We start from the raw sequence: 26178 nt of genomic DNA on the forward strand, positions 1-26178 counted from the left end.
TGTCATAATCTGGTTCTTCATCTGGCATACTTTGGAACGTTCTGTTATAATTTTGCTGTGCATTGCTGTTCTTTGATCTGTTGTCTGCTCCATTCAGCTGCTTAGTTATGAGGCTGTGGAGTTCATATGTTTGTTTCCTTACAGTGCATTGCATTTTGACTTCCTTATCTGTTACTTTGTGATGTTCAAGAAGTAGGATGTGGTGGAAGATAGTATTTACAAATGCTGAAAATGCTGACATGTTATTACTTGAAAAAAATAAGTGCACATGGGGCTTACACAATTTTCTCCTAGCTGGAACATCGTGAGCCACAGCTCATAGTAGTCCACTGACATAATGGAATCGTGGGTGAGTTGGTAGAAGAGAAATGTGTCTGTATTATTGTTGGCTGGCTGAATGCGTGAGGTCTCTGCATTTAGGCTTCAGCATCATTGCAGTGTTTGTTTTGAGCAAAATATACAAATTAGATTTTAAGTGTTTAATAAAATCGTTTTTAGAATTCTGCAAAGAATATTATAACGTGCCACCGAGTAGTATTGTGTATTGTCAGTGAGCAGAGAAATTCAGCAAGATAGTACTGAAAATTGAAAATGGACCATTCCAGGGCTCTGATGACAATATTGCCATCCCAGCATTGTTGAATAATATCTCCTTAATTGACAGTGTTTCTCAAGACATTCACAATACCAGTGATGCTCAAAATATGTGGGCTTTATGAACATACTAGTTTGGCTCCTAAAATGAACATGTCGCGGGAATAAATGTGAATTCCTAAGAAAAATCACATGTAAATTAGCTTGATACCTGATAAGCATGGTCCGAGCATTATTGGTACTCCTGTATAATGTGATGGCAGGCCAGGTACAGAAACAGAAGTGAGGAACTCGACTAGATAATCAACCAGATACTAGGTTCAATGGGATCCCTGAAGTAATCAACCATAAAAAGTAGAACAATAATTGAATGAATTGAATGATTGGAAGCTAAACCGAAGAGATTATCAGTGGGTGTTGTAAAATATAAATGCTCTGACTGCATTTTTTTTATCAGGACCTGAGATACCTTTCCCATCCCTTCCTGTGTAAATTTGTGGAGCCATATATCCCGTGTTAATGGCTCTATAATAATGTCATTATATTTCCATGAACTGTCAGTGGAATGGCTTACAATTCTCATAATCTCGTGCCTTCCTACTTGTCTCTCAAATATCTAGTCTAGAACTATAATGAACTATGACATGCCTATTACAGTCATCTACTTGCAGTGCTTTCTTTCTCTGTCAGTTTGAACCAGATATGTAAATTGAAGTTTTGTGTAGCTTGGTTTTATGTTGTTTTCAGCATTAATCATGGACTACCCAGAGTTTCCTAAGACTGAACCGAATGATATGAATAAAGCTGAAGATAGTACTTTGATAATTGATGGGTCTGGTGACCCAGCATTACAGCAGAGATACAGTAATGACATCAAGACTGAAGCACATCCTCCAGTTGAAACTTCTGAAATTGAGGTAAGTTGCTGGACAAGTACTGTGACTGGAGGTAGAATTGTTACTTTGAAATATGATCCACGATTCTTACAATTTAAGTTACTTTACGTTGTATTGACGCAGATAGGTCTTATAGCAATGATAGGAAAAGAAAGGGCTAGGAATGGGAAGGAAGTGATCATGACCTTAATTAAGGTACAGTCCCAGCATTTCCCTGATATGAAAATGGTGTAAACAACAGAAAATCATTTTCTGGGGTGCCATCATGACTATCACAATTGTCATCATCATCATCATCATTCCCTCTAATCCAGAAGCCGCTAGGTCTTTCTTTCTTTCCACCACTCCTCATCTATACCAGACTTCCTTTGCTTTATGCCATTTCTTTGTTAGTATTCCATTGAAATTTGTGTCTACAACAGCGTTTCTTTCTTTTTTCTGAGTATTCCTTTGAAATTTATGTCTACAACAGCCCTTCTTTCTTTTAAATTCCACATTTGCTTTGACATGCTTTCTTATATTATTTAATATCTCTGTACCACGTCAGTCTATATTTACTCATTTATATTACTCAGTCTTCCACCTTTAATTACAGTCATGTCTAAGATTATAGAATTTTAACTAATGTTTGCAGAATCACCCATTCCCGCTTTCAATCTGATTGGGTTTGTTAACATTATTGGGCATTATTGGATGTTTTTTATGATGCAGTAATTAATTGAATGTTTCCAGGTAAGGTCGTATACCTTTTCAACATTGTGTCATGTTATTGTACTCCAAATTTATAATGGTTACTTTTGTTACCTTAGCTGAGCACACCTCTCTGACACAAAGACAAATTGCTTCACAGTGGGGTGTTGATGTGAGTATGGTAAATCAAATTTTCAAGTGATATAGAGAAATCGGATCCTTTTTATCGCTGAAGGAAGGAAACTGTGATCGGAAACACAAGACTACAGCTGGTACACCAAATTAAGACCGTTCATTTGTTAGGAATTGCATACCCTAATAATCCCCAGGCTCTCATCTGTTGACCTAAAGCATAATTAAAATTGGATGGAGTGTTCACATTCCAACAGTTCACAGAATGCTCACTTGGCATGCACAGGAGTGGATGAAATGTTCATATTACAACAGTTCAGGGGAAGCTCACGTGGCATGCACAGTAGGATTTCTTTTCAGTCGCTCTGAGTGTGATGTCACTCTCGAGGGAGCAAGCGGAAGAGTCGGCTGTTTACGTATGTTAAGCATGATGAAATATATTATTTGTTACAGTAAACGTGCTTTCAACTGTCCCTTTGTTGGTTGGTTATTATAGTCATAGCTTTAAATAGGGTGAGTACAATTGCAGTAAATATGCGTGGAATTTAGTCAGATTGCTTACTCAAGTGCGGAGTGACTGTGTTTTATAATGCTAGTTATTTAAGTGTTGTTTCCAATGTCATAATATAAATATTTATGTGTGAGGATTCGTGAAGGGTACAAGCCCAATTAACACACCCTTCTTACTGCACACGGAGACTTGGCAAAAGGTGTTTCTCTCTGCTTACAAGTAATGAGCTTTAACAGCTCCATTATAACATCCATATTGACTTTAAATCAAGTTGAATATTTAAGAATACACTCAGATATTCTATTTAATACCAGGCGAGTTGGCCATGCACGTAGAGGCGCGCGGCTGTGAGCTTGCATCCGGGAGATAGTGGATTCGAATCCCACTGTTGGCAGCCCTGAAGATGGTCTTCCGTGGTTTCCCATTTTCGCACCAGGCAAATGCTGGGGCTGTACCTTAATTAAGGCCACGTTCGCTTCATTCCAAATCCTAGACCTTTCCTATCCAATCATCGCCATAAGACCTATCTGTGTCGGTGCGACGTAAAGCCCCTAGCAAAAAAAAAATTCTATTTAAGAATCCACCTGTTCAATACATGTTGTTACCTTTAACTAGTTCATGTTTCATCCCCTAGGGGTCATCATCAGCTATAGTAATATACATAATATACACCAGACACAAAAAATGAGATTTAAAAAAATGATGAGGCTCAAGCTAAGGATCATGAGATAATAATAATAATAATAATAATAATAATAATAATAATAATAATAAAAAATAATGTTAACTGTTGACCTAAACTGACATATAAGTAATTGTGAACATTAAAATAGAAGTTCTAAGTCCCCTTGTAGTTGAACTATGTTAGTCTTTCATTAAAAATAACCAATATTGGTGGATCCATAAAATTCTTGATTTGAGACTTGAAGTCTGTTCATTACATTAAGGTACTAGGTGTGATGTTACCTTTACATTAGTGATAAGAATAACAATATTGTTGATTAAATTTATTCTGTATTTAACATGTTGATTGCCCATACAGATAGCTTCTTACCTAAAATTATTCTTGGAAAAATACTCCACAGAAATTTTAGATAAGTTAAGAGGTGAGTTATTTCTTTATTTGAAGTCAAAATGAAATGTGCTGATAATGAACTGGGCCGTGGGTCCTTGATACAAGAGTGTTTCCTCTCTTGTTAGGCCTGATGAAAAGTGTGAACTCACCAGTGTTGAAGTGAATGAACCCTCTATACTTCAATACATGTCATTCATTAATCATGCAATCATTCATTAATCATTGATTCATTAATTCATTCATACATTCATCCATACACACACATATTTGTTTCAGGACTGTAGTTATGAAGAGTACAGTTCACAGCATGTGGATTCAGGGCGAGAACCAGAGGCAGTTTACTTGATTATGCCAAAAGTTAAAGTGGAATATTCAAATGAGGAAGGATCTCAGGTGAAATGCTTGCTTTTAACCTATCTTCCTGTTTATTTGAAAAATGTTATACAGTTCATTTCTGTAAATTAATTAAAATGGTGGATGGCAAAACTTATTTTATACTTACTGGCTTGTTAAATGGGCTAGATGGTTTTTATTATATCATCTTCCCACAGTAGCTGCATGTTGCCCAAGGACAAGGAGTATTCGTAGAGCAATAGATGCCAAGGTGAATGAAGCACTCTTGCATGAGACTGTATGAAGTTACATAGGAACTGTAGTTATAAATGTAGATTACTGCAAAGGGGGCATCAGACATTTATTAGAGGTCCATAATGTGCTTCTTGAAGATCATGGTGGAATTCTGGAGGGTAGTTGTAGCACTGGTGTAGATGAAATACATACTCAGCCCAATGGTATTGCAAAACTTCACAAAAGATTTAGGTATGCTTCCTAGGTTTCTTCGTAAGTTCTTATTTCCCCATTGAGTTCCTTGGGCTGATTTTTTTAGTCTCAAATCTAACATCCAAGTTTACATGCATTATACATTTTTGCTCTATGCCTTAATTTCCATGTGATTCTACAAAACTCAACATTTGATTCAGGTATGCCAACTCATTAAAGACATGCATTTGTATACAATTCTCAGGTCTAATTACAATAATTTATATTGAGTATTAATAAATTTTTTGTCACATTAGAAAAACTTGTGTGTAAACAGTCAATATAAATATAATTTTTCTACTGTTTCAACAACAAACAGAAATAGTGTAACTAAAGGGTTGTTTTCAGCAAATTCACGTATTTTATTTCATTTTATTTTAATCTTAATATTATATAATTGCAGAATGGGTTGTATTTTGGTAACTGTTTTTTGAATGGTTAGAAGAAATTGGAGAGAATAATCAGAAGAGTGCATATAAGTAAAGGACTGAATGACACAGATATGCTGAAGTTCCTTCAAATACATTGTCATTTGTATTCATATGATTTGCTGGCAATAAAACACCCATAATTCTTCGCTATCCTGTTGCCCGCAAAAGGAATTTCACCCTTGAGAAAGTTGATTTAAGGAAGGAAGTGCTACCATGAGATGAAAGAACAGTATCCATTAACTTTGAAGAATAGAAAGAACTTTTAGAGTCCATAATGACTTGGCAAGTGATTGAGTCTCCAGTAAAAATTCAATATTTAAAGTTCTACCTCAACCTTGACTGGCAGGCGGTGTAATGTCTCGATCCATGGCACACTCAAAGATGAATTATGCAAACCGGTAGCAGGTAGGGACCCTCTTCAGAGGCAGCCCTACCCAGGGAGTGGCGCCCCCTGCCTATCTGAGTCCCAGAGCACACTGACCCGGTGTGTAACGTCTGGTATGGGTCCCAGCTCAGGATTACGAGTGAAGACCTCAACGGCATCTACGGCGGAGAAGGTGGACTTCGGTACGGTGGAGATGGCGGAAGGGGCAAACCCGTAGCGTCTGTATTCCAGAGGAGCGGCTACGATAGGCGTCTGGTTCCATATTAGGGGCGGCCTAATTTTGAACCTGGCAGTAGGTATAAAATGCCTTTGGGTGTGGCGAGCCCATCGTAACAATAGCCTATATGGACAAAGCCGATATGGTGCCTCAGAAAAGGTTAGGGCGTCCCCTGCTGAAAGCGACACACAGCTCTTCAGGTGCTGGGGGAACTGTGAGAAATGGGCAACCAGCACCAAACTTCATCAAGATCGCAACAGCAAATGTCCTGACACTGACAGGAAAGACCGAGGAACTGGTTGACTTTATGAAAGAAAAAGATATAGCCATACTTGGACTGTGTGAGACCAAGAAGAGGGGCACAGGAGAGATTCCTCTGAAAGAAGGATGCAGGCTGTATTACAGCGGAGGACCTGCAGCAAAAAATGGAGTGGCCATCATACTTAGAAAAGATATCCAAGAATATGTGGAATATACAAAATCCGTCAGTGATAGGATGATGGTGATGAGACTCCACTTTGAAAATGGTGTGAAAGATGTATTTCAGTTGTATGCCCCACAAACAGGTTTCCCCCTGTGGGTGGGGGCGGTAGAATAACACCCACGGTATCCCCTGCCTGTCGTAAGAGGCCACTAAAAGGGGCCCCATGGGCTCTGAACTTTGGTGCGTGGATTGGCGACCACGGGGCCCTTAGCTGAGTCCTGGCATTGCTTCCACTTACTTGTGCCAGGCTCCTCACTTTCATCTCTCCTATCTGATCTTCCTAGGTCAACTCTTGTTCTTTTCCAAGCCCGACGCTATTAGGTTTGCGAGGGCTAGGGAGTCTTTCATTTTCACGCCCTTCATGGCCCTTGTCTTTCTTTGGCCGATATCTTCATTTTTCGAAGTGTCGGACCCCTTCCATTTTTTCTCTCTGATTAGTGTTATATAGAGGATGGTTGCCCAGTTGTACTTCCTCTTAAAACAATAATCACCACCACCACCACCACCACAAACAGGTTGCATAGATGAACATCTGGAGGACTTTTTAGAGGAAGTGGAGAGACAGATAGAAGATAAGGAAGTGATATTGATGGGAGATCTAAATGCACAAGTGGGAATGGAAAGACAAGGAAAGGAAGATGTTGTAGGGTCCTTTGGATATGGAAAGGTAAACCCAGAAGGCGAGGTGTTGGTGGATTTTTGCATGAGGAACCAAATGATTGTTGGAAACACCTGGTTTAGGAAGAAGAACAGTCAGAAGATTACAAGGTATGGTTGGGGAGACAGAAGAACAAAGACCATGATTGATTATATAATCATAGAGAAAGAACACCGGAAGAACCTTTTAGATGTTACAGCTATGCCTGAAGAAGGTTTTGGTGGAGATCATAGAGTTGTGGTAGGAAAATTGAAAGTGGGAAAGATTGAAAAACCCCCATTAAGAAGAGAGAAAAGAATTAAAGTATGGAAGTTGAAGGAGAAAAGCATACAAGAAGAATTTCAAAGGGAAATAATACTCTTGGTACCCAGGACAGAGGTCAGGCGTGTTGAAGATGAATGGAAAAGATTTAAGGAAGCACTGGTGGAATGTGCAGAAAAGGTATGTGTTAGAAGATCAGGAAATGTGAAGGACAAAGAGACACACTGGTGGAATGATAGGGTAAAGATTAAAGTGAAGGAAAAGAGAATGGAATGGAAAGCATGGAAAACATCTAAGACTGAAGGAAGTAGAAGAAAATATGTGGATGCAAAGAATTTGACCAAGAAAGTAGTGGAGGAAGAAAAGAGGAAGAGCTGGGCCTTATTCACACAGAAATTGAGAGATGATATGCAGGGCAGCAAGAAATTACTGTATGGTATCTTAAGAAAAAAAAGAGAGATCAAGTAAACACCAGGTTTATGAAGGAGGAGGACGGCATAATATTAACAAAGCCAGAAGAAGTAAGGAATAGACGGAGAGAGTATTTTCAGAAGTTGCTGAACGTAAGAACTGATGACAGTCATTCAATGGACGACCAGGAAAGGCAATTAGTTGATGAAGAAATGGATAAAGAAATTACAATGAATGAAATTGAAATGGCAGTAAGAAAGATGAAGAATGGAAAAACTGCTGGAATAGATCAAATTTCAGTGGAGATGATAAAGGCAGCTGGAGCTGTAGGCTTGCAGTGGACATATCGAGTCCTCAGGATTGTCTGGGAGAATAAGGAGGTCCCTGATGATTGGCAAAAAGGAATAATCATCCCAATTTTCAAGAAAGGTGATAAGAAAGTTTTGAAGGACTACAGGGGAATTACTATAATATCCCATGTTGCTAAGATAATGGAGAGGATACTGGAAAGTAGGACAAGGTGGAAGGTTGAGAATGAGATACTGGGAAATCAGATTGGTTTCAGAAGTGGAAGGTCAACAATAGAGCCCATTTCCATTATGAGACAGCTAATGGAAAAGCAATGGGAGTACGGGAATGATATGGTGATGACATTCATCGACATTGAAAAGGCATATGACAGTGTCCCCAGGACTAAAGTTTGGGACAGTCTGGTGCAAAAAGGAATTGGACAGGGATTAATAACAATGAACATGGCAATGTACAAGGAATGTTATAGTTGCGTGCAAACACAAGTTGGCAGGACAAGTTGGTTCAAAATAACTAGTGGGCTGAGGCAGGAAAGTGTTCTATCACCAATCCTGTTTACCATAGTAATGGATGACATCATAAGAACAGCAAAAGCAGAATATGGAGGAAGAGAAATGAACATGCTGTTATTTGCAGATGATATTGTGATTTGGGGAGAAGACGACAGGAAGGTTCAAGAACAGTTGGATGTGGTGAATGGGAAAATAGAAGAATGTGGGTTGAAAATAAGTGTAGAGAAGAGTAAAACCCTTGTTATGACTAGAGGGGAGAAAGAAGGGAAAGGTCAAATTAGACTTGCAGACAAGCCCCTGGAAGTAGTGGAAACATTTAAATACCTGGGGAGTGAATTAATGGAGAATGGCCGACTGGATGCTGAAATTAGTAAGAGGATTCAAGCTGGAAGCTGTTCCTATCATAGTGTAAGAAACATGTTATGGGACAAAGATGTGCCAATGGAAGGAAAGGAAACTATGTACAAGATGTATTACGTACCCATAACTACTTACGGGGCAGAAACTTGGGACAATGACAAAGAAGGATGAGAGTCGAATACAGGCAGCCGAAATGAAGTTCTTGAGGAGTATGATACAGAAGAGTAGAAGAGACAAAATAAGAAATGAGAAAATCCGGGAAGAAATTGGAGTGGAAAAAATGAATGATAGAATTCAGAGCCGGCTAAGATGGTTTGGGCACGTAAAGCGAATGAGTGATGAAAGAATGCCAAAAAAGGCGACGGAAATACAAATGCAAGGAAGGAGAGGCCGTGGACGACCACAATTGAGATGGATGGACACAATCCAACGCAGTATTATAGGAAGAAACCTGGACTGGGACACAGTGTTGGAGGAGGAGTGGTGGAAAGACTGAAGAAAATGGAGAGGAACCATATTTGCCCCTACCCGGCTACAGCTGGATAAAGGGAAATGATGATAATGATGATGATGATGATGATGATGGTGATGATGATGCAAACCTCAAGTTATAGAGCATGTCAATGCAGTGGAAGTAGAAGATGTGATGCATTGGAAACCAATCAACACTGATTGCATCATCGGTAAATTCGTGTGAAGTTTCAGGTGAGCAGGGGATGTAGAACACATGAGATGTACATCCAGATTGTTCGAGAGGCAAAAAGTGATTTTAATCATGCCGTAAGGCATACTTGTGGGACGTATAGTATACACTGTAGTTCAAAGTAGAGTACACACTGTGAGGTGAACATAATTTTTTTTGCTTCTTTGCTTTACGTCACACTGACACAGATAGCTCTTATGGCGATGATGGGACAGGAAAGGCCGAGGAATGGGAAGGAAGAGGCTGTGGCCTTAATTAAGGTACAGCTGGTGTGAAAATGGGGAACAACGGAAAACCATTTTCAGGGCTGCCGACAGTAGGATTCGAACCTACTATCTCTCAGATGTGAGCTCACAGCTGCGCGCCCCTAACCGCATGGTTAACTCGCCCGGTACATGATATCATTTCCTCAGTAGATGCAGGTGGAGATCCCAGAAGTTTGAAGTCACCAGTGAGTCCGTTATAACTCCATGTTGTAGAGTGTTGTCATGTAAAAGATTTCTGGTGACATTTGGTATTTACCCAATAAAATGAATTAAAACTCAGCCACAGATTGCTCAGTACAGTCCAGTTTACTCTGCTATCTGATGTGCAGGCAGCTGAAATGGTGTCGAATTAAAATATCTGTACATGATAGTAACCAAAGCCATATTATTATTATTATTATTATTATTATTATTATTATTGTAACGTAACTACGAACATAATTATTTTAACTTAAACCTTCTACTGATAAACTACTGTGTTCAATCTATGTGTCTGGATGGCACATCTACAGTTATCGTGTTTCAAAATGTATTTGCACATTGACTCCATTTCTTCCCACTCGCTTAAAGATTTACTCTATGCCAGGAATTATTTCCTCATGTGTTCATTGTGAACGACTCATTCAATAGTGGCTCGTATCTGCCGCGTGTGACTTGTTGTGGACTCTAATGCCATCTGGCAATGAATAAGCTTACTCGTCTCTATGCAAACTCTTCCGTCAGAGTGCGTATTTTGCCCGGTTCAAATGTTCGTGCAGTTGCTTACTTGAAGTGGTATCTGTCTGCCATTGGACTTAGCTGAGTGCAGAGGCATCAAGCCATGTCCCTGCCCTTGACTGTAAGGATGAAGCTCAAACCGACAGGGGTCGGTTAGAAACTACACTAATATACCTATAAGGGATAGTGCTTCTTAGAAATATATAACATTCAAGTTGTATTTTTTAGTTATGTAGTTTAGTTAATTTCTTGTTTAGTTAGAAAGGATGATTTTCTCAGTGCATGTGTCTACTTGGGTAAGTTACTATGGAATACTTCGCCACTCTTGTAAGTACTGTGAATTTAATAATTTTGGTCATGTAATTTTATCATATTACGAGTCATTTAATTTATTTATCGGGTGTGTGTGGAGAGAGATTTTTATTTTGTTGATATTTAAATTACTTGTAAACTGTTGCATCTTTTAATTTGAAATTTATTCCTCTTATCAAAATGTTTACCTTTCTCTCTTATCATGTTGGTTGTTTATTAGTGATTTCTTGTATTATTTTATTTTGTGCTTGGGTTTTACAATTATTTTGCTCGTGTAATTCTTTAGGATTTGGTATCCCTCGCCTTCATTCTTTTGGGTTTTTATCTTTTCCTTCTTCCCATTCTGGTTTTGTTGATTGTTTTATTTATATTTTGATTGCGTAATTTGCCTCGTGTTGACCTCGTGCGCTGTGTAAATCACCATTTGCTATTTTTTCTTCTTAAGTTTAAAAGTTATTATTATTATTAATATTATAATTATTATTATTATTATTATTATTATTATTATTATTATTATTATTTCATTTGATACATTTTAATTTCTCTAGGATGTTTTAAGTTTTTCATTTTTCTTAAATTATGGTTTCTTATTAATTATTAGTATTATTATATATTTGTGATTGAGAAATTTATAACTCTTAGTCTTTAATCTTTGGGACATCTTAAATATTAAAACATTGCCATTCTGTGTGAAAATTGGAAAATTATATTTGAACTGTAACTTTCAAAAGGGTGTTATTTTCTTTAAAACTTGTAATTACATGGGAATTTATCGTATTTCTAGTGGAGTGTTTCAAGTGTTTAATTTCTTTTCATGATATTGCATTGTTGTGTTTCCCTCCCTCCATTTTCCTTGATGGCATAATTATTTTATTGTTACCTGACTTTGATCTCTTTTTTTTCTCTTGCATGGAAACGCTAATTTGTTTTTTGGTGGGGGGATTGGTTGTTGTTGATAATGTATAGATGTTTGGATCGCTGAGTTTGGTATATGTAGTTTCCAAATTATTTCATTGTTCATGTGATTTTGATTTAGCCTGTTTACTGATCTGTTTACTTGTTTAATTTGGTCTGTGATTAATTTTTTGGAGTCTGGTATGGTGAATTGATGTTTCATCTTCAGATGGCCCTTACTCTCTTATTTAATTGTACTGATTCATTTAACCTATCTTTAATGCTGTGTTCTTCCTTGTGTGTTTATTCCTCTTCTGGTAATTACTATAAATCCTTATGTTGATTCACCCAAAATTTCACTTAGACTTCTCGTTATAATATCACATAATATCATGAATACAAAACTTATTTAGCTAAATTAAGTTAGTTGGTGGACCAATTTAAATTGTCACAAATCTTCTAATCTATTTTAACATACCTAATTTTATTTTGTAACACAAATTTCCTTTTATTTACAAAAGTTATTCTTATTTTGTCACTAAGTAAATTTACCTCTTATATACTGTTCCCAAGATTAATTGCAGTTTCAATTTAAAAAGGTACAGGTGTTTTTATTTAGTAATTTTGTTCTGCACTATCCTGGGTATCCTGTTCCTTCCTTTATGAAGTGGGTGTTCAGATCTTTTATCTAAATGTCTCCTTATTTCTGGGTAAGTTTATTTCTATGTTTGGTACATGTTTTCATATTTTGCTAGTTTACTCTCTTTGTCTTTAATTCTGGTAACCCCTATGGCATTTGATGAGCGTAGCACCATTGCTGTAATGTGGGGTTATTTTGCATTGTAAATTAAGAATACTTTGTTATTGTTCAGATAGTTGGAAAATATATAGCAAAATCTTCTTAATTTGTGTAACAGTCTACTATAAGAAATCTTTGTTCTCTACCAGGAAGTCAGAGTAAAAAATGATGAAACTACTGATGAGTTTCCGAACACTCCTGCTGAAGAACCTGGAGGAGCTGAAAGCTAGTAAGTTATATCAGTTACAAACTACATGCCAGTGTACAGTACCTAATAAACCAACATTTTAAATCTTTTCCTTCTGATGTCCAAATAAGCCAGAACCCAATTCCCACTGGGGGTTTTTAATTTTTTTTAAATATGATGGTTAGGTTCATCAATTTGTTGAAACTAATTTATTAAAAATTAAATTTTAAAACTACCTGCAAAGAAAACATGTGATAAGAGAGTTGTACTTAAAAACAAAACAAATTAACTAATTAACATAAAAATAGAATGGAATATTTCATTCTATTCTTATGTTGTTATTTTTCAGATGTAATTCTGGTATCATATGTTTTCTTTTTCAGTTAGTTTCTAATTTTTATCTATCCATTAATTAGTTCTGACAGACAGAAGAACCTGACAGTTATAAATTGACTCAGTTGAAACTGAAAAGAAATGGTTTTATATAAGAGCAGAAAAATAAAAAAATTCCCCCTGGTTTAGAGAATAAGATGTTTGTTTCTGCGAGTCTTATATATGCTGTAATATTATTATCTTAAAAAAACAATTCCTTCTCAGTGTTGACTTGGTTAATATAACTGTTTAATTTTACAGTCTAGCAAAAAATATATTCTCCCTGTGAGTGTGGCCAGTAGAATAATACCCATGGTAGCCCCTGACTGTCGTAAGAAGCGACTGAAAGGGGCCCAAGGGGCTCTGAACTTTGGGTGTGTAGAAGGGCGACCATGAGGCCCGTAGATGAGTCCTGGCATTGCTTCCACTTGTGCCAGGCTTCTCAATTTCATTTATCCTATCCGACCACCCTTAGTTAACTCTTGTTGTTTTCTGATCCTGAAGGTATTAGAGCATTCCAGGCGCCTAGGGAGTCTTTCATTTTTGCACCCTTGTGACCTTTCTATTTCTTTGGCCGATACTTTCATTTATCAAAATGTCAAATTTCTTCCATTTTTTCTCTCTTATTAGTGTTATATAGAGGATGGTTACCCATTTCTGTTTCCTCTTAAAACAGTCACCACCACCATTACCACCATGGAATATAACATTTGGAATTCTGTAATATACTTTTAAAAGAACACCTTAATAACAGAATGTCATGTTCTACAAGAACATCCTCAGATTCTATAAACCCATATCTACCCAAATTATTTTTATGTGGAATATTCCAATAGATTTCGTTAGGCAAGTTGTTGGTAACCTAAATGAATGAGCTATCATGATTTTACTATTCTGGAGATTTTCCTTGTCGACATATGTCAACAGTGAGCGTGGATGGGTAGGATAAAGGAGGTGCTCAATGAAGGTGCATTTCTTTGCATATTAAGTTCATATGAGTGTAATACTTGAGAATTTAGTAACTATTAGCCACACAGGTGTTGAATTAGCACAACAAAAATGACAAAATATATCTTTTAAAACATTCAAAACATATTAGTTTGCCATGAAAGTGTTGCTTGGCACCCTATCTTTATGACTGGCAGACCATGACTCATCCACAGAAAGATGCTTATCACCACGATAATACTATAGCCAGTGTTCAGTTAGCATAGTCCAAATGGAACATATTTTTCTGAAACAGTCATTGCAGTCTAACTTCATGTTGTAACAAAAATGTACAGTAAATATTTGAGAATTTCTTGAAACCAATTGCATGACATTACTGTACTTACCTCTACATGATGTACATCTTCAGCAGTTTGCCAGTACATTCTTGTCCTGGCCATCACATTGTAAGAAACAATATTGCAATTAATAGTCGAAGTTCTGTTTTGTCTAACGGAAATTATATATTACCTTTTTCAACAGACAACTGAACTTCGCTCTGAATATTCAAGTACTTTGTTGTCAAAGAACAGTTCCAACAGTTGGGTTGGAGAATAGTCGTTTATAAAGCTTTCTTGAGTAACCTCTGTGCTTCGCTTTTTCATAGTGTCACTTTTTCCCTCACACGTATATAATTGTTATATTATGGGTGGTTATTTAATTTAATCAAAACATGTGTTTAAAACAAAGGGATTCAGCAACAGTTAGAATATTGATGGTCAGTGTCTCTCAACAATAGACAGTTACAGTCTGAATAACATGTGAAGAGTGACATATAGCTTGCATTTCGTAGACTGTCGAAAAGGCACTTATTTCAAACAATTCTCAATTACCGAGAAATTAAAATTCTCATCATAGCTGAGCATTAACAAATATAAAGGACGGTACAATTGATGTAAATATGTACAAACACTATCATGGTGTTCGATTGGAGCTTGAATTACATAATTTGTATCATATATTATTATTATTATTATTATTATTATTATTGTTACCGTGTTTTAGCGGTAGGTAGAGGTGTAAGAAGGTGCGGGCGTGAATGGGTTTTCAAACTACGGAATCAAAGTTAATGTAAAATTTAACGAGGTTATATTTTCTTTTCAATATTAAGTAATAACAAAGAACAGGTACTTAGTAGCCAAAACACAATTTGAAATGTACAATTACAGGGGTTACAGAGTTTGGGCTTCGAGCCCAGAGTTCACAATTCTTGAGCAACTAGCCCAACTTTCCGATATACAAATTTTAACAAAGGGGCAGAAGACCCCAATCAAACCCTGGAGCACTTGCTCCAAATTACACAGTTAAGCCTCCTCGAGGCACACAACACTCCGTTTCCAAAAGAGCCACCCGCTCTTTAATTTAAGCCTCTCCCAGGCCACACCAAACTCCACCTTCAAGTTGTCCACAACGGACACAAACCCAGGGGTAAAATACCCAATCTACTGAGGTCTATTAAATGAAAAGCAGGTTAATTAAATGACCTCTAAAACAATTTGAGAGGAGGCGAACTTGCACTCCTAATACACTTTGATTTTAAAACCTACCTTGGCACTAGGCCGTTATTACAAGGGCTAATCCCATACTACAGAGGTGACTTAATAGCAATTTACATTACATTACGGAAGAATAGGTTGAGAAACAATAAGTTCACCTCAAAACATTATGAGTGGGAGCTCGAGAGGGTTAGCACTCTCTATCCCAGTATGTAGCTTTTCAAGAGAATAGAAGAAAAGACTAGTTACATTTTAGGAAAAGGTTACATGGAGGAACGCTTCGCACCCGCCCCGAGAGTTAAACTGCTGAGCAAGAAAAGAAAGAATTTATTAATCGGCCATTACCTTATTGTTGACCGCTGCCGAAGAAAGAGGCGCCTCCCGCCTCCTGCTAGGTACTTAACACACTGAAAGATGGAACAGAAGTGGCCCAGAGACCCAAAAATCAGCAGTTTAAATACTCTCGCGGAAGTTTCTAGGCGTTAGGGGAAAGAAAACACCCGCCCACAATGTTTTTATTGGATAGGACCCCGCAACAGATACAAGTTGGGGGAAAATACACCAGATTGGTCAGAAATTACTAAAAGAAATTCGGGATTGGATAAATCTAAAACAAGGGGAAAAAGAGGGGTAAACAGCCAACTTAAACCATAACAGAAAGAAATTTAACAAGAAACAAACTTTTGAAATAAAAATTTCTCCAACAAAATAGTTCTTTGACTCCGCACTAGGGTGCACTATTGTTGATCTTCAGTAGTGTCCTCTAGAAGAGAAAGTTCACACTTCTTACTTCAAGCGAAACAAAAACACATCAAAAGTGACACAGTTCAAAAACTCAAAATTTTCCACGTGGTGACATCTTCTGAGAAAGTAGAGAATTAATAGAGTAGATAAAGTTCAACCTTCCTCCAGAAGAGGAGTTTCAACTGGCGCAACTTTTAAATAAACGGTGTAGAGGTGTACCGCCCGGTACAGACCTCCCCCCCCAAAAGTTTCTCCAAGGGGTAACACAGAAGAACATAAACTTTTGTTTGAAAATAAGTTCCAAGTTTTGATGTTGAGATTAAGATAACTTGCAGAAGTATTTGAGAAATTTCTTAAGTCGGTTCCAAAATTTTGTTGTTGCAGGTGAAGTAAAGTCTTTATGTTTATAGAAGTTGAATTTCTGAAGATAAGCTTTTAATACTTAAAAGTGAAGGAAAAATTTGCAATGTCCACCAAATATTGCTGTTGAATTCCCAAGTGTAGTTATCTCTTATAGTAACTGTCCATGTAGTTGATGTTGATGAAGTTGGATGGCCGGACCGGCCGTTGCAGCTTGCGTCCAAAAGGAGGCCGCTCGGACCCCTTAAGTACCCTGAGATACCGCTCGCCCGCACTATGAGGGGAGCAGAGGTGTTGAAGCACGCCGCGCCCGCGGTGAACATATACAGGCTGCGGGCAAGTAGCAGGTCGTGCGCCGCACATCAGCCTTGGCCGGGAGGAGAGCTCCGGCTCGCCGTGCACATGTCGTCCTCGCTGGAGAGGAGGGGGCCCATCCCCCTCCCCAGTTACTGCACGGCGCCGCGCGGCTGCGGGGGCACTGAAACATTAAAGCTAGGCGGCAGAATTGTGTTGGACCATCATGTTTCTTTTAAGGGCACAGGCATGTAAAGAGATTGAGGGGCCAGCGGCGTGCAGATATCCATGGCATTTCATCTAAGCCGGCCACTGAGTGTAGTGGAGCAGGAGACGGGAGCGTGGTAATGGCCGTGGAAAGGACAGAATGGCAGTTTAACGGGTCGGGACAGGTTTTACAAAAATGCTTACATCTGAAACAAAATATTATAGGTAGTGCAGAATGCCTTAAAAATGAAACTCAAAAAAAAATATAACCTTCATATCCTTTCAAAATAATATAAAGCAAGTTAACACAGAAATTACACCGGCTTCACCTGGGACAGGTGAACTCTAAATATCCTCTCGGTGGCTGGATTACTTAACAATAAGGTAACCGGCGTAAGAAAATCGAGAATGATACAAGGCCCCTGAAATCTGGGGGCAAGCTTGCCCGCGGGAACAAAATTTTTGACCATTACTTGGTCACCTACCTTTAAAGGGGTGGGTCTCCGTCCACGATCGTACCTTTCCCTAACCTTTTCATGAGATACCTTAAGATTGGCTTTAGCCTTCTTCCAAAGATCTTTAATATTATCTGGATCTATTGTCTCGGGCAGAATGTCACTCAGAGACCAGAGGTTAGAGAGCGGCGTGTTGGGAACAAACTTAAACATCAAGGAAGCTGGAGTAAACTTGTGTGATTCATGAACCGCCGAATTCAAAGCAAAAGCTAACCAATGCAGGGACGTGTCCCACCTAGAATGATCTTCATGATGATAGGCAATAAGTGCGGACCTGAGATTACGGTTAACCCGTTCAGCCAGAGATGGTTGAGGGTAATAAGCAGAAGTGGTTACATGAGAGATGGACAAGTCAAAACAGAATTTACGAAAAAGATTTGATGTGAACGCCTTAGCATTATCAGATACAATATATTGGCACGGACCAAAAGAAGCAAAAATAGAATTTAGACAGGTAATGGTGGACTGAGCGGTAGCCAGCTTAGTCGGAAATAACCAAGAAAATCTGGTAAAACCATCTACACATACAAAGATGAATTTGTTGGCATTTCCCTTCGACTGGGGGAAGGGTCCTACATAATCAATATACAGGCGTTCCATGGGGCGCGACGCTTGATGAGAAGACAAAAGGCCTACTTTAGTGGACATGGTGGGTTTACTGATCAAACAAGATTTACAAGCTTTTACAAGTTCCCGAATTTCACCGTCCATACCTTTCCATATGAACATTTCACGAATCTTTTCACGAGTTTTAAAGATACCCAGATGCCCTCCTAATGGGGTCTCATGATAATACTTGAAGATCATTGGTACAAGAACGGCTGGAACAACAACTTTCATCATCTTATCATGCCTCGAAGGGCAACATAAAACACCATTCCTCAGAACATAAGGGACAACATGTTCCCCAGAAGAAAGGGTTTCCATTATCGGAGCCAGCGTCGGATCTTCACGTTGGTATTTCTCAATATCCCTAAAAAGCATGGGAGCATCTGTTAGGATGGCATTAACCTCAGATAGCATGGACTCGGAAGGTGATGAACTGTCGACCGGTTCGTGGGTCTCGACGTCGTTATGAAACATACGGCTGAGTCCATCAGCAACAACATTTTCGGTACCTCTGATATGTCTAACATCAAACTGGAAGGCGGAAATACGAATAGCCCAGCGGGCTATACGACCAGTACGACGCGGCCTACCTAAGACCCAGCTTAAGGCTTGATTATCTGTCTCCAGGTCGAATTTGACATGTTCCAGATAGAGACGGAACTTTTCTAAGGCAAATAAGACTGCCAAACCTTCGAGCTCATAGATGGAATACTTGGCTTCTTGAGCCGACAATGTCCTAGACGCATAGGCGATGGGTCGCCTCCCTAGTTCAGTCTCTTGAAGAAGGACTGCCGCTACTGCTGACGACGATGCGTCGGTTTGGACAATGAATTTCTTCGAGAAATCAGGCATAGCAAGGACAGGGGCATTACAGAGAGCTAATTTCAGATCTTCAAAAGCGGCTTGTTGAGAAGGTCCCCACTCGAATTTGATGCCTTTCCTACGAAGAAGGTTTAAGGGCGCCGCTCTATTAGCAAAGTTAGGAATGAACTTTCTGAAGAAATTCACCATACCAATGAACCTGGCGATACCTTTAATGTCCTTGGGAGGTTTAAAATCACGGATGGCCTGTGTTCTAGAATGATCGACTGCTACACCATCGGGTGACACAATATGCCCTAGGAATGACATAGAGGGCTTAGCAAAGGCAACCTTGGACAACTTAACAGTTAACCCAGCCTTACGAAGGCGATCAAGAACTTCTCGCAGATGATCTAGATGTTCTTCAAAAGTCTCTGAAAATACTACGACATCATCTAAGTAGTGATATAAGTACTCGAATTTGATGTCGGAGAAGACCCTATCTAGCAGCCTAGTGAGCACAGCTGCTCCCGTGGGGAGCCCGAAAGGCACGCGGTTGTATTCATATAAATTCCAGTCCGTGGCGAACGCTGTAAGGTGTTTAGACTCTTCGGCAAGGGGAATTTGATTATAGGCCTGATTTAAGTCCAAGATGGTGAAGAACTTGGCCTTACGAAACCATGAAAAACAAGAATGAAGGTCGGGAAGGGGCACAGATTGTAACACCACCTTCCGATTGAGAGCCCTGTAATCAATGACAGGCCTGAAGCCTCCTTGGGGTTTCGGTACTAGAAAAATAGGCGAAGAATACGCTGACTTAGAGGGCCTAATAATACCGTCCTTCAACATCTGATCGATGATTTCCTTCAGAGCCTTCATTTTAGGTGGAGATAGCCTATACGGTGGAAAACGGACAGGAATCGAATCCGTAACCTCAATTTTGTATTCAATAAGGTCAGTAACACCAAGAGTATCAGAGAACACCTCGGGAAACGACTGACACAGTTTGCGAATACTATCAGCCTGCTCCTCAGGTAGATGTCTAAGGTCTAACAACATCTCATCCTGGGTAGGCGAAATAGAAGAACATGACACAGAATAACACTTTAATAGTGGTATTTTACAACTAGAAGCAAATTTGAATGTGCACGACCTAGACTTGAGATCGAGCACAAGACCAGTGTGAGAGATAAAGTCAGCTCCCAATATAATGGGGCAAGACAATTGCTTGGCCACAAACAATTTAATTTTCCATGTAAACTTAAAAACACGAATTTTGACCAGTAAGGAACCTAGAATTTCTAATGGAGATGAATTAGCCGAAACGTATTGAACAGGAGAAGAGACATAGTCAGGAAGTTTACAAACCGATTTCAATTTAGAATACCATTCAGCCGCAATAATCGAACAAACACTACCTGAATCTAAGAGAGCTGTTATAGGCTCGTTATTTAACTCAATCTTAAGAAAAGGAACAGGTGCGGGGGTATCCGCCGCAATCCTAAGACATTCTTTAGGGCATTCAAAAGATGAATTTGAAGGCTGATCGTTCTCTGCATTTACAATCTGTTTACTAGGGGCTGAGTCTCGGGAAGATGGATTAGTCGACTCAACCGAAGCCACTAGTCACTTTTTATTATTGGCATAGGTGGAATTTGCACCAGAAGTTGAGCAGGAGGGGGTGCTATTTGAGTTCGGACAATTCTTGGCGATATGTGAGAAGGCCCCACATTTAAAACAGCCTTGTGCTGAACCAGCTCCATTATTTGCCCTACTACTTTTGACCAATGGACATTTATTGCGAAGATGGTCAGGCGACCCGCAAGCATAACATTTGCGGGGTGTGACTGGTCGGCGAGGTGGAGGCCGAGTGTTACTAAAGGAAGGCGGGGGTTCTTTCGCTACACGCAAAGAATCGGCGTATCTAACTCCTTCCGCTGAGACGGCCAACGCTTCAAGTTCAGAAAAAGTTTGCGGGCACGCCGCAAAACACAAGTATGACCTATAAGATGGTGAAATGCCTTCCACAATAGCTTGTACAATTTGGTCCTCAGGGAAGTGAAGAGCAAACACCCTGGTATAAAACTTAATGTCTTGTATGAAATCAGCCAAGTTTTCATCCAACCTCTGTACTCGATAATAGTATTTCTGAATCAGAGATGACCTTGCGCGGGCAGGAATAAAATTAGCAAGTAGATGTGCATGAAAATCTTCGATGGATGACTGTTCAGCTATGGCTCTTACTATTTTGTCGGAGAGAATACCAATAGCATACGGATAGATAATTTGCAAGATTTGACATGGAGACAGAGAAAAAACAAGGGCATGATCCTGAAATTCCACTAGAAATCTTAAAAATGAAATTACGTCACTGGTGGTATTAACAGAAAACTTGGATATACCTCTGAGCAACATTGCCAATGGATGAGGCAAGCTACTAAATCCGGGTGACATAGTAGGTAAAGGTTTCAATGGCAAGGAAGTCAATTCAGAACGGATGTTACTCAATGATGCACGACGTTCAGATTCGTTGTCCAATGGGGCAGGGATAGTTTGAGCAGCAACGGTTATCCTATTAACTTCTCCCTTGGGAGGCGCTTCCTCACTACCTGCATTCACTATGGTGGGTTGATCAGATTTGGGAGGAACTTCCCCAGTTAACAATTGAGTGACCTTACTAGATAATTCAGAAATATTTTCCAGGAGCGTACTAGCTTCCTTCCTCTGAACGTCATTCAGTTTCAGAGACAACAGATCGTTAACCCTATTCGAAAAATGATATAGCCTGCCTTGCACACGCTTAATTTGATTAGGAGACGGATCATTTTCATCAAAAAAACTAACTACAGAAGCTAGCCCAGTAATATTCTCCGTGATCGTGGAAAGAGAGTCGTCAATTTCTTTCTCTCCCAAATTGGGGATGGAAATGGGCAAATCAAGAGACTCTCTAAGCTTGTTAGTGTCTATTGCAACCGTGCCTCCAGATTGCACATTTCTGATAGTTAATTCATAGATCAACTCCTCCTTGCGCAAATAGTTAAGAAGGAGAACATCGCGAGGGCCGGGCATGGTGACAGAACAATTTTGAAAAACTCAAAAAATTCCAGCAACTGGGAAAATAGTTAGAGTTCGGAACAAACAATGTTTAGCCGTCAAAAGGGGCTAAATTGAGACCCATTCAACCACGCTCTGCTGCCACTTGTTACCGTGTTTTAGCGGTAGGTAGAGGTGTAAGAAGGTGCGGGCGTGAATGGGTTTTCAAACTACGGAATCAAAGTTAATGTAAAATTTAACGAGGTTATATTTTCTTTTCAATATTAAGTAATAACAAAGAACAGGTACTTAGTAGCCAAAACACAATTTGAAATGTACAATTACAGGGGTTACAGAGTTTGGGCTTCGAGCCCAGAGTTCACAATTCTTGAGCAACTAGCCCAACTTTCCGATATACAAATTTTAACAAAGGGGCAGAAGACCCCAATCAAACCCTGGAGCACTTGCTCCAAATTACACAGTTAAGCCTCCTCGAGGCACACAACACTCCGTTTCCAAAAGAGCCACCCGCTCTTTAATTTAAGCCTCTCCCAGGCCACACCAAACTCCACCTTCAAGTTGTCCACAACGGACACAAACCCAGGGGTAAAATACCCAATCTACTGAGGTCTATTAAATGAAAAGCAGGTTAATTAAATGACCTCTAAAACAATTTGAGAGGAGGCAAACTTGCACTCCTAATACACTTTGATTTTAAAACCTACCTTGGCACTAGGCCGTTATTACAAGGGCTAATCCCATACTACAGAGGTGACTTAATAGCAATTTACATTACATTACGGAAGAATAGGTTGAGAAACAATAAGTTCACCTCAAAACATTATGAGTGGGAGCTCGAGAGGGTTAGCACTCTCTATCCCAGTATGTAGCTTTTCAAGAGAATAGAAGAAAAGACTAGTTACATTTTAGGAAAAGGTTACATGGAGGAACGCTTCGCACCCGCCCCGAGAGTTAAACTGCTGAGCAAGAAAAGAAAGAATTTATTAATCGGCCATTACCTTATTGTTGACCGCTGCCGAAGAAAGAGGCGCCTCCCGCCTCCTGCTAGGTACTTAACACACTGAAAGATGGAACAGAAGTGGCCCAGAGACCCAAAAATCAGCAGTTTAAATACTCTCGCGGAAGTTTCTAGGCGTTAGGGGAAAGAAAACACCCGCCCACAATGTTTTTATTGGATAGGACCCCGCAACAGATACAAGTTGGGGGGAAATACACCAGATTGGTCAGAAATTACTAAAAGAAATTCGGGATTGGATAAATCTAAAACAAGGGGAAAAAGAGGGGTAAACAGCCAACTTAAACCATAACAGAAAGAAATTTAACAAGAAACAAACTTTTGAAATAAAAATTTCTCCAACAAAATAGTTCTTTGACTCCGCACTAGGGTGCACTATTGTTGATCTTCAGTAGTGTCCTCTAGAAGAGAAAGTTCACACTTCTTACTTCAAGCGAAACAAAAACACATCAAAAGTGACACAGTTCAAAAACTCAAAATTTTCCACGTGGTGACATCTTCTGAGAAAGTAGAGAATTAATAGAGTAGATAAAGTTCAACCTTCCTCCAGAAGAGGAGTTTCAACTGGCGCAACTTTTAAATAAACGGTGTAGAGGTGTACCGCCCGGTACAGACCTCCCCCCCCAAAAGTTTCTCCAAGGGGTAACACAGAAGAACATAAACTTTTGTTTGAAAATAAGTTCCAAGTTTTGATGTTGAGATTAAGATAACTTGCAGAAGTATTTGAGAAATTTCTTAAGTCGGTTCCAAAATTTTGTTGTTGCAGGTGAAGTAAAGTCTTTATGTTTATAGAAGTTGAATTTCTGAAGATAAGCTTTTAATACTTAAAAGTGAAGGAAAAATTTGCAATGTCCACCAAATATTGCTGTTGAATTCCCAAGTGTAGTTATCTCTTATAGTAACTGTCCATGTAGTTGATGTTGATGAAGTTGGATGGCCGGACCGGCCGTTGCAGCTTGCGTCCAAAAGGAGGCCGCTCGGACCCCTTAAGTACCCTGAGATACCGCTCGCCCGCACTATGAGGGGAGCAGAGGTGTTGAAGCACGCCGCGCCCGCGGTGAACATATACAGGCTGCGGGCAAGTAGCAGGTCGTGCGCCGCACATCAGCCTTGGCCGGGAGGAGAGCTCCGGCTCGCCGTGCACATGTCGTCCTCGCTGGAGAGGAGGGGGCCCATCCCCCTCCCCAGTTACTGCACGGCGCCGCGCGGCTGCGGGGGCACTGAAACATTAAAGCTAGGCGGCAGAATTGTGTTGGACCATCATGTTTCTTTTAAGGGCACAGGCATGTAAAGAGATTGAGGGGCCAGCGGCGTGCAGATATCCATGGCATTTCATCTAAGCCGGCCACTGAGTGTAGTGGAGCAGGAGACGGGAGCGTGGTAATGGCCGTGGAAAGGACAGAATGGCAGTTTAACGGGTCGGGACAGGTTTTACAAAAATGCTTACATCTGAAACAAAATATTATAGGTAGTGCAGAATGCCTTAAAAATGAAACTCAAAAAAAAATATAACCTTCATATCCTTTCAAAATAATATAAAGCAAGTTAACACAGAAATTACACCGGCTTCACCTGGGACAGGTGAACTCTAAATATCCTCTCGGTGGCTGGATTACTTAACAATAAGGTAACCGGCGTAAGAAAATCGAGAATGATACAAGGCCCCTGAAATCTGGGGGCAAGCTTGCCCGCGGGAACAAAATTTTTGACCATTACTTGGTCACCTACCTTTAAAGGGGTGGGTCTCCGTCCACGATCGTACCTTTCCCTAACCTTTTCATGAGATACCTTAAGATTGGCTTTAGCCTTCTTCCAAAGATCTTTAATATTATCCGGATCTATTGTCTCGGGCAGAATGTCACTCAGAGACCAGAGGTTAGAGAGCGGCGTGTTGGGAACAAACTTAAACATCAAGGAAGCTGGAGTAAACTTGTGTGATTCATGAACCGCCGAATTCAAAGCAAAAGCTAACCAATGCAGGGACGTGTCCCACCTAGAATGATCTTCATGATGATAGGCAATAAGTGCGGACCTGAGATTACGGTTAACCCGTTCAGCCAGAGATGGTTGAGGGTAATAAGCAGAAGTGGTTACATGAGAGATGGACAAGTCAAAACAGAATTTACGAAAAAGATTTGATGTGAACGCCTTAGCATTATCAGATACAATATATTGGCACGGACCAAAAGAAGCAAAAATAGAATTTAGACAGGTAATGGTGGACTGAGCGGTAGCCAGCTTAGTCGGAAATAACCAAGAAAATCTGGTAAAACCATCTACACATACAAAGATGAATTTGTTGGCATTTCCCTTCGACTGGGGGAAGGGTCCTACATAATCAATATACAGGCGTTCCATGGGGCGCGACGCTTGATGAGAAGACAAAAGGCCTACTTTAGTGGACATGGTGGGTTTACTGATCAAACAAGATTTACAAGCTTTTACAAGTTCCCGAATTTCACCGTCCATACCTTTCCATATGAACATTTCACGAATCTTTTCACGAGTTTTAAAGATACCCAGATGCCCTCCTAATGGGGTCTCATGATAATACTTGAAGATCATTGGTACAAGAACTGCTGGAACAACAACTTTCATCATCTTATCATGCCTCGAAGGGCAACATAAAACACCATTCCTCAGAACATAAGGGACAACATGTTCCCCAGAAGAAAGGGTTTCCATTATCGGAGCCAGCGTCGGATCTTCACGTTGGTATTTCTCAATATCCCTAAAAAGCATGGGAGCATCTGTTAGGATGGCATTAACCTCAGATAGCATGGACTCGGAAGGTGATGAACTGTCGACCGGTTCGTGGGTCTCGACGTCGTTATGAAACATACGGCTGAGTCCATCAGCAACAACATTTTCGGTACCTCTGATATGTCTAACATCAAACTGGAAGGCGGAAATACGAATAGCCCAGCGGGCTATACGACCAGTACGACGCGGCCTACCTAAGACCCAGCTTAAGGCTTGATTATCTGTCTCCAGGTCGAATTTGACATGTTCCAGATAGAGACGGAACTTTTCTAAGGCAAATAAGACTGCCAAACCTTCGAGCTCATAGATGGAATACTTGGCTTCTTGAGCCGACAATG

General features: G+C 39.7%; 1 protein-coding gene across 1 annotated transcript in view; it reads left to right on the forward strand.

The window, feature by feature from the left end:
* Nucleotides 1-26178, forward strand: part of LOC136876387 (uncharacterized) — a 94034-nt gene that overhangs the window by 38041 nt on the left and 29815 nt on the right. Inside the window, exons 4-6 of the mRNA XM_067150290.2 lie at nt 1342-1511; nt 4175-4291; nt 12586-12665. Coding sequence (XP_067006391.2) covers nt 1342-1511; nt 4175-4291; nt 12586-12665 — 367 coding nt within the window. The remainder of the gene's footprint in view (nt 1-1341; nt 1512-4174; nt 4292-12585; nt 12666-26178) is intronic.

Source organism: Anabrus simplex, chromosome 6 (assembly GCF_040414725.1).
Source record: "Anabrus simplex isolate iqAnaSimp1 chromosome 6, ASM4041472v1, whole genome shotgun sequence".
NCBI classification, from domain to species: domain Eukaryota; kingdom Metazoa; phylum Arthropoda; class Insecta; order Orthoptera; family Tettigoniidae; genus Anabrus; species Anabrus simplex.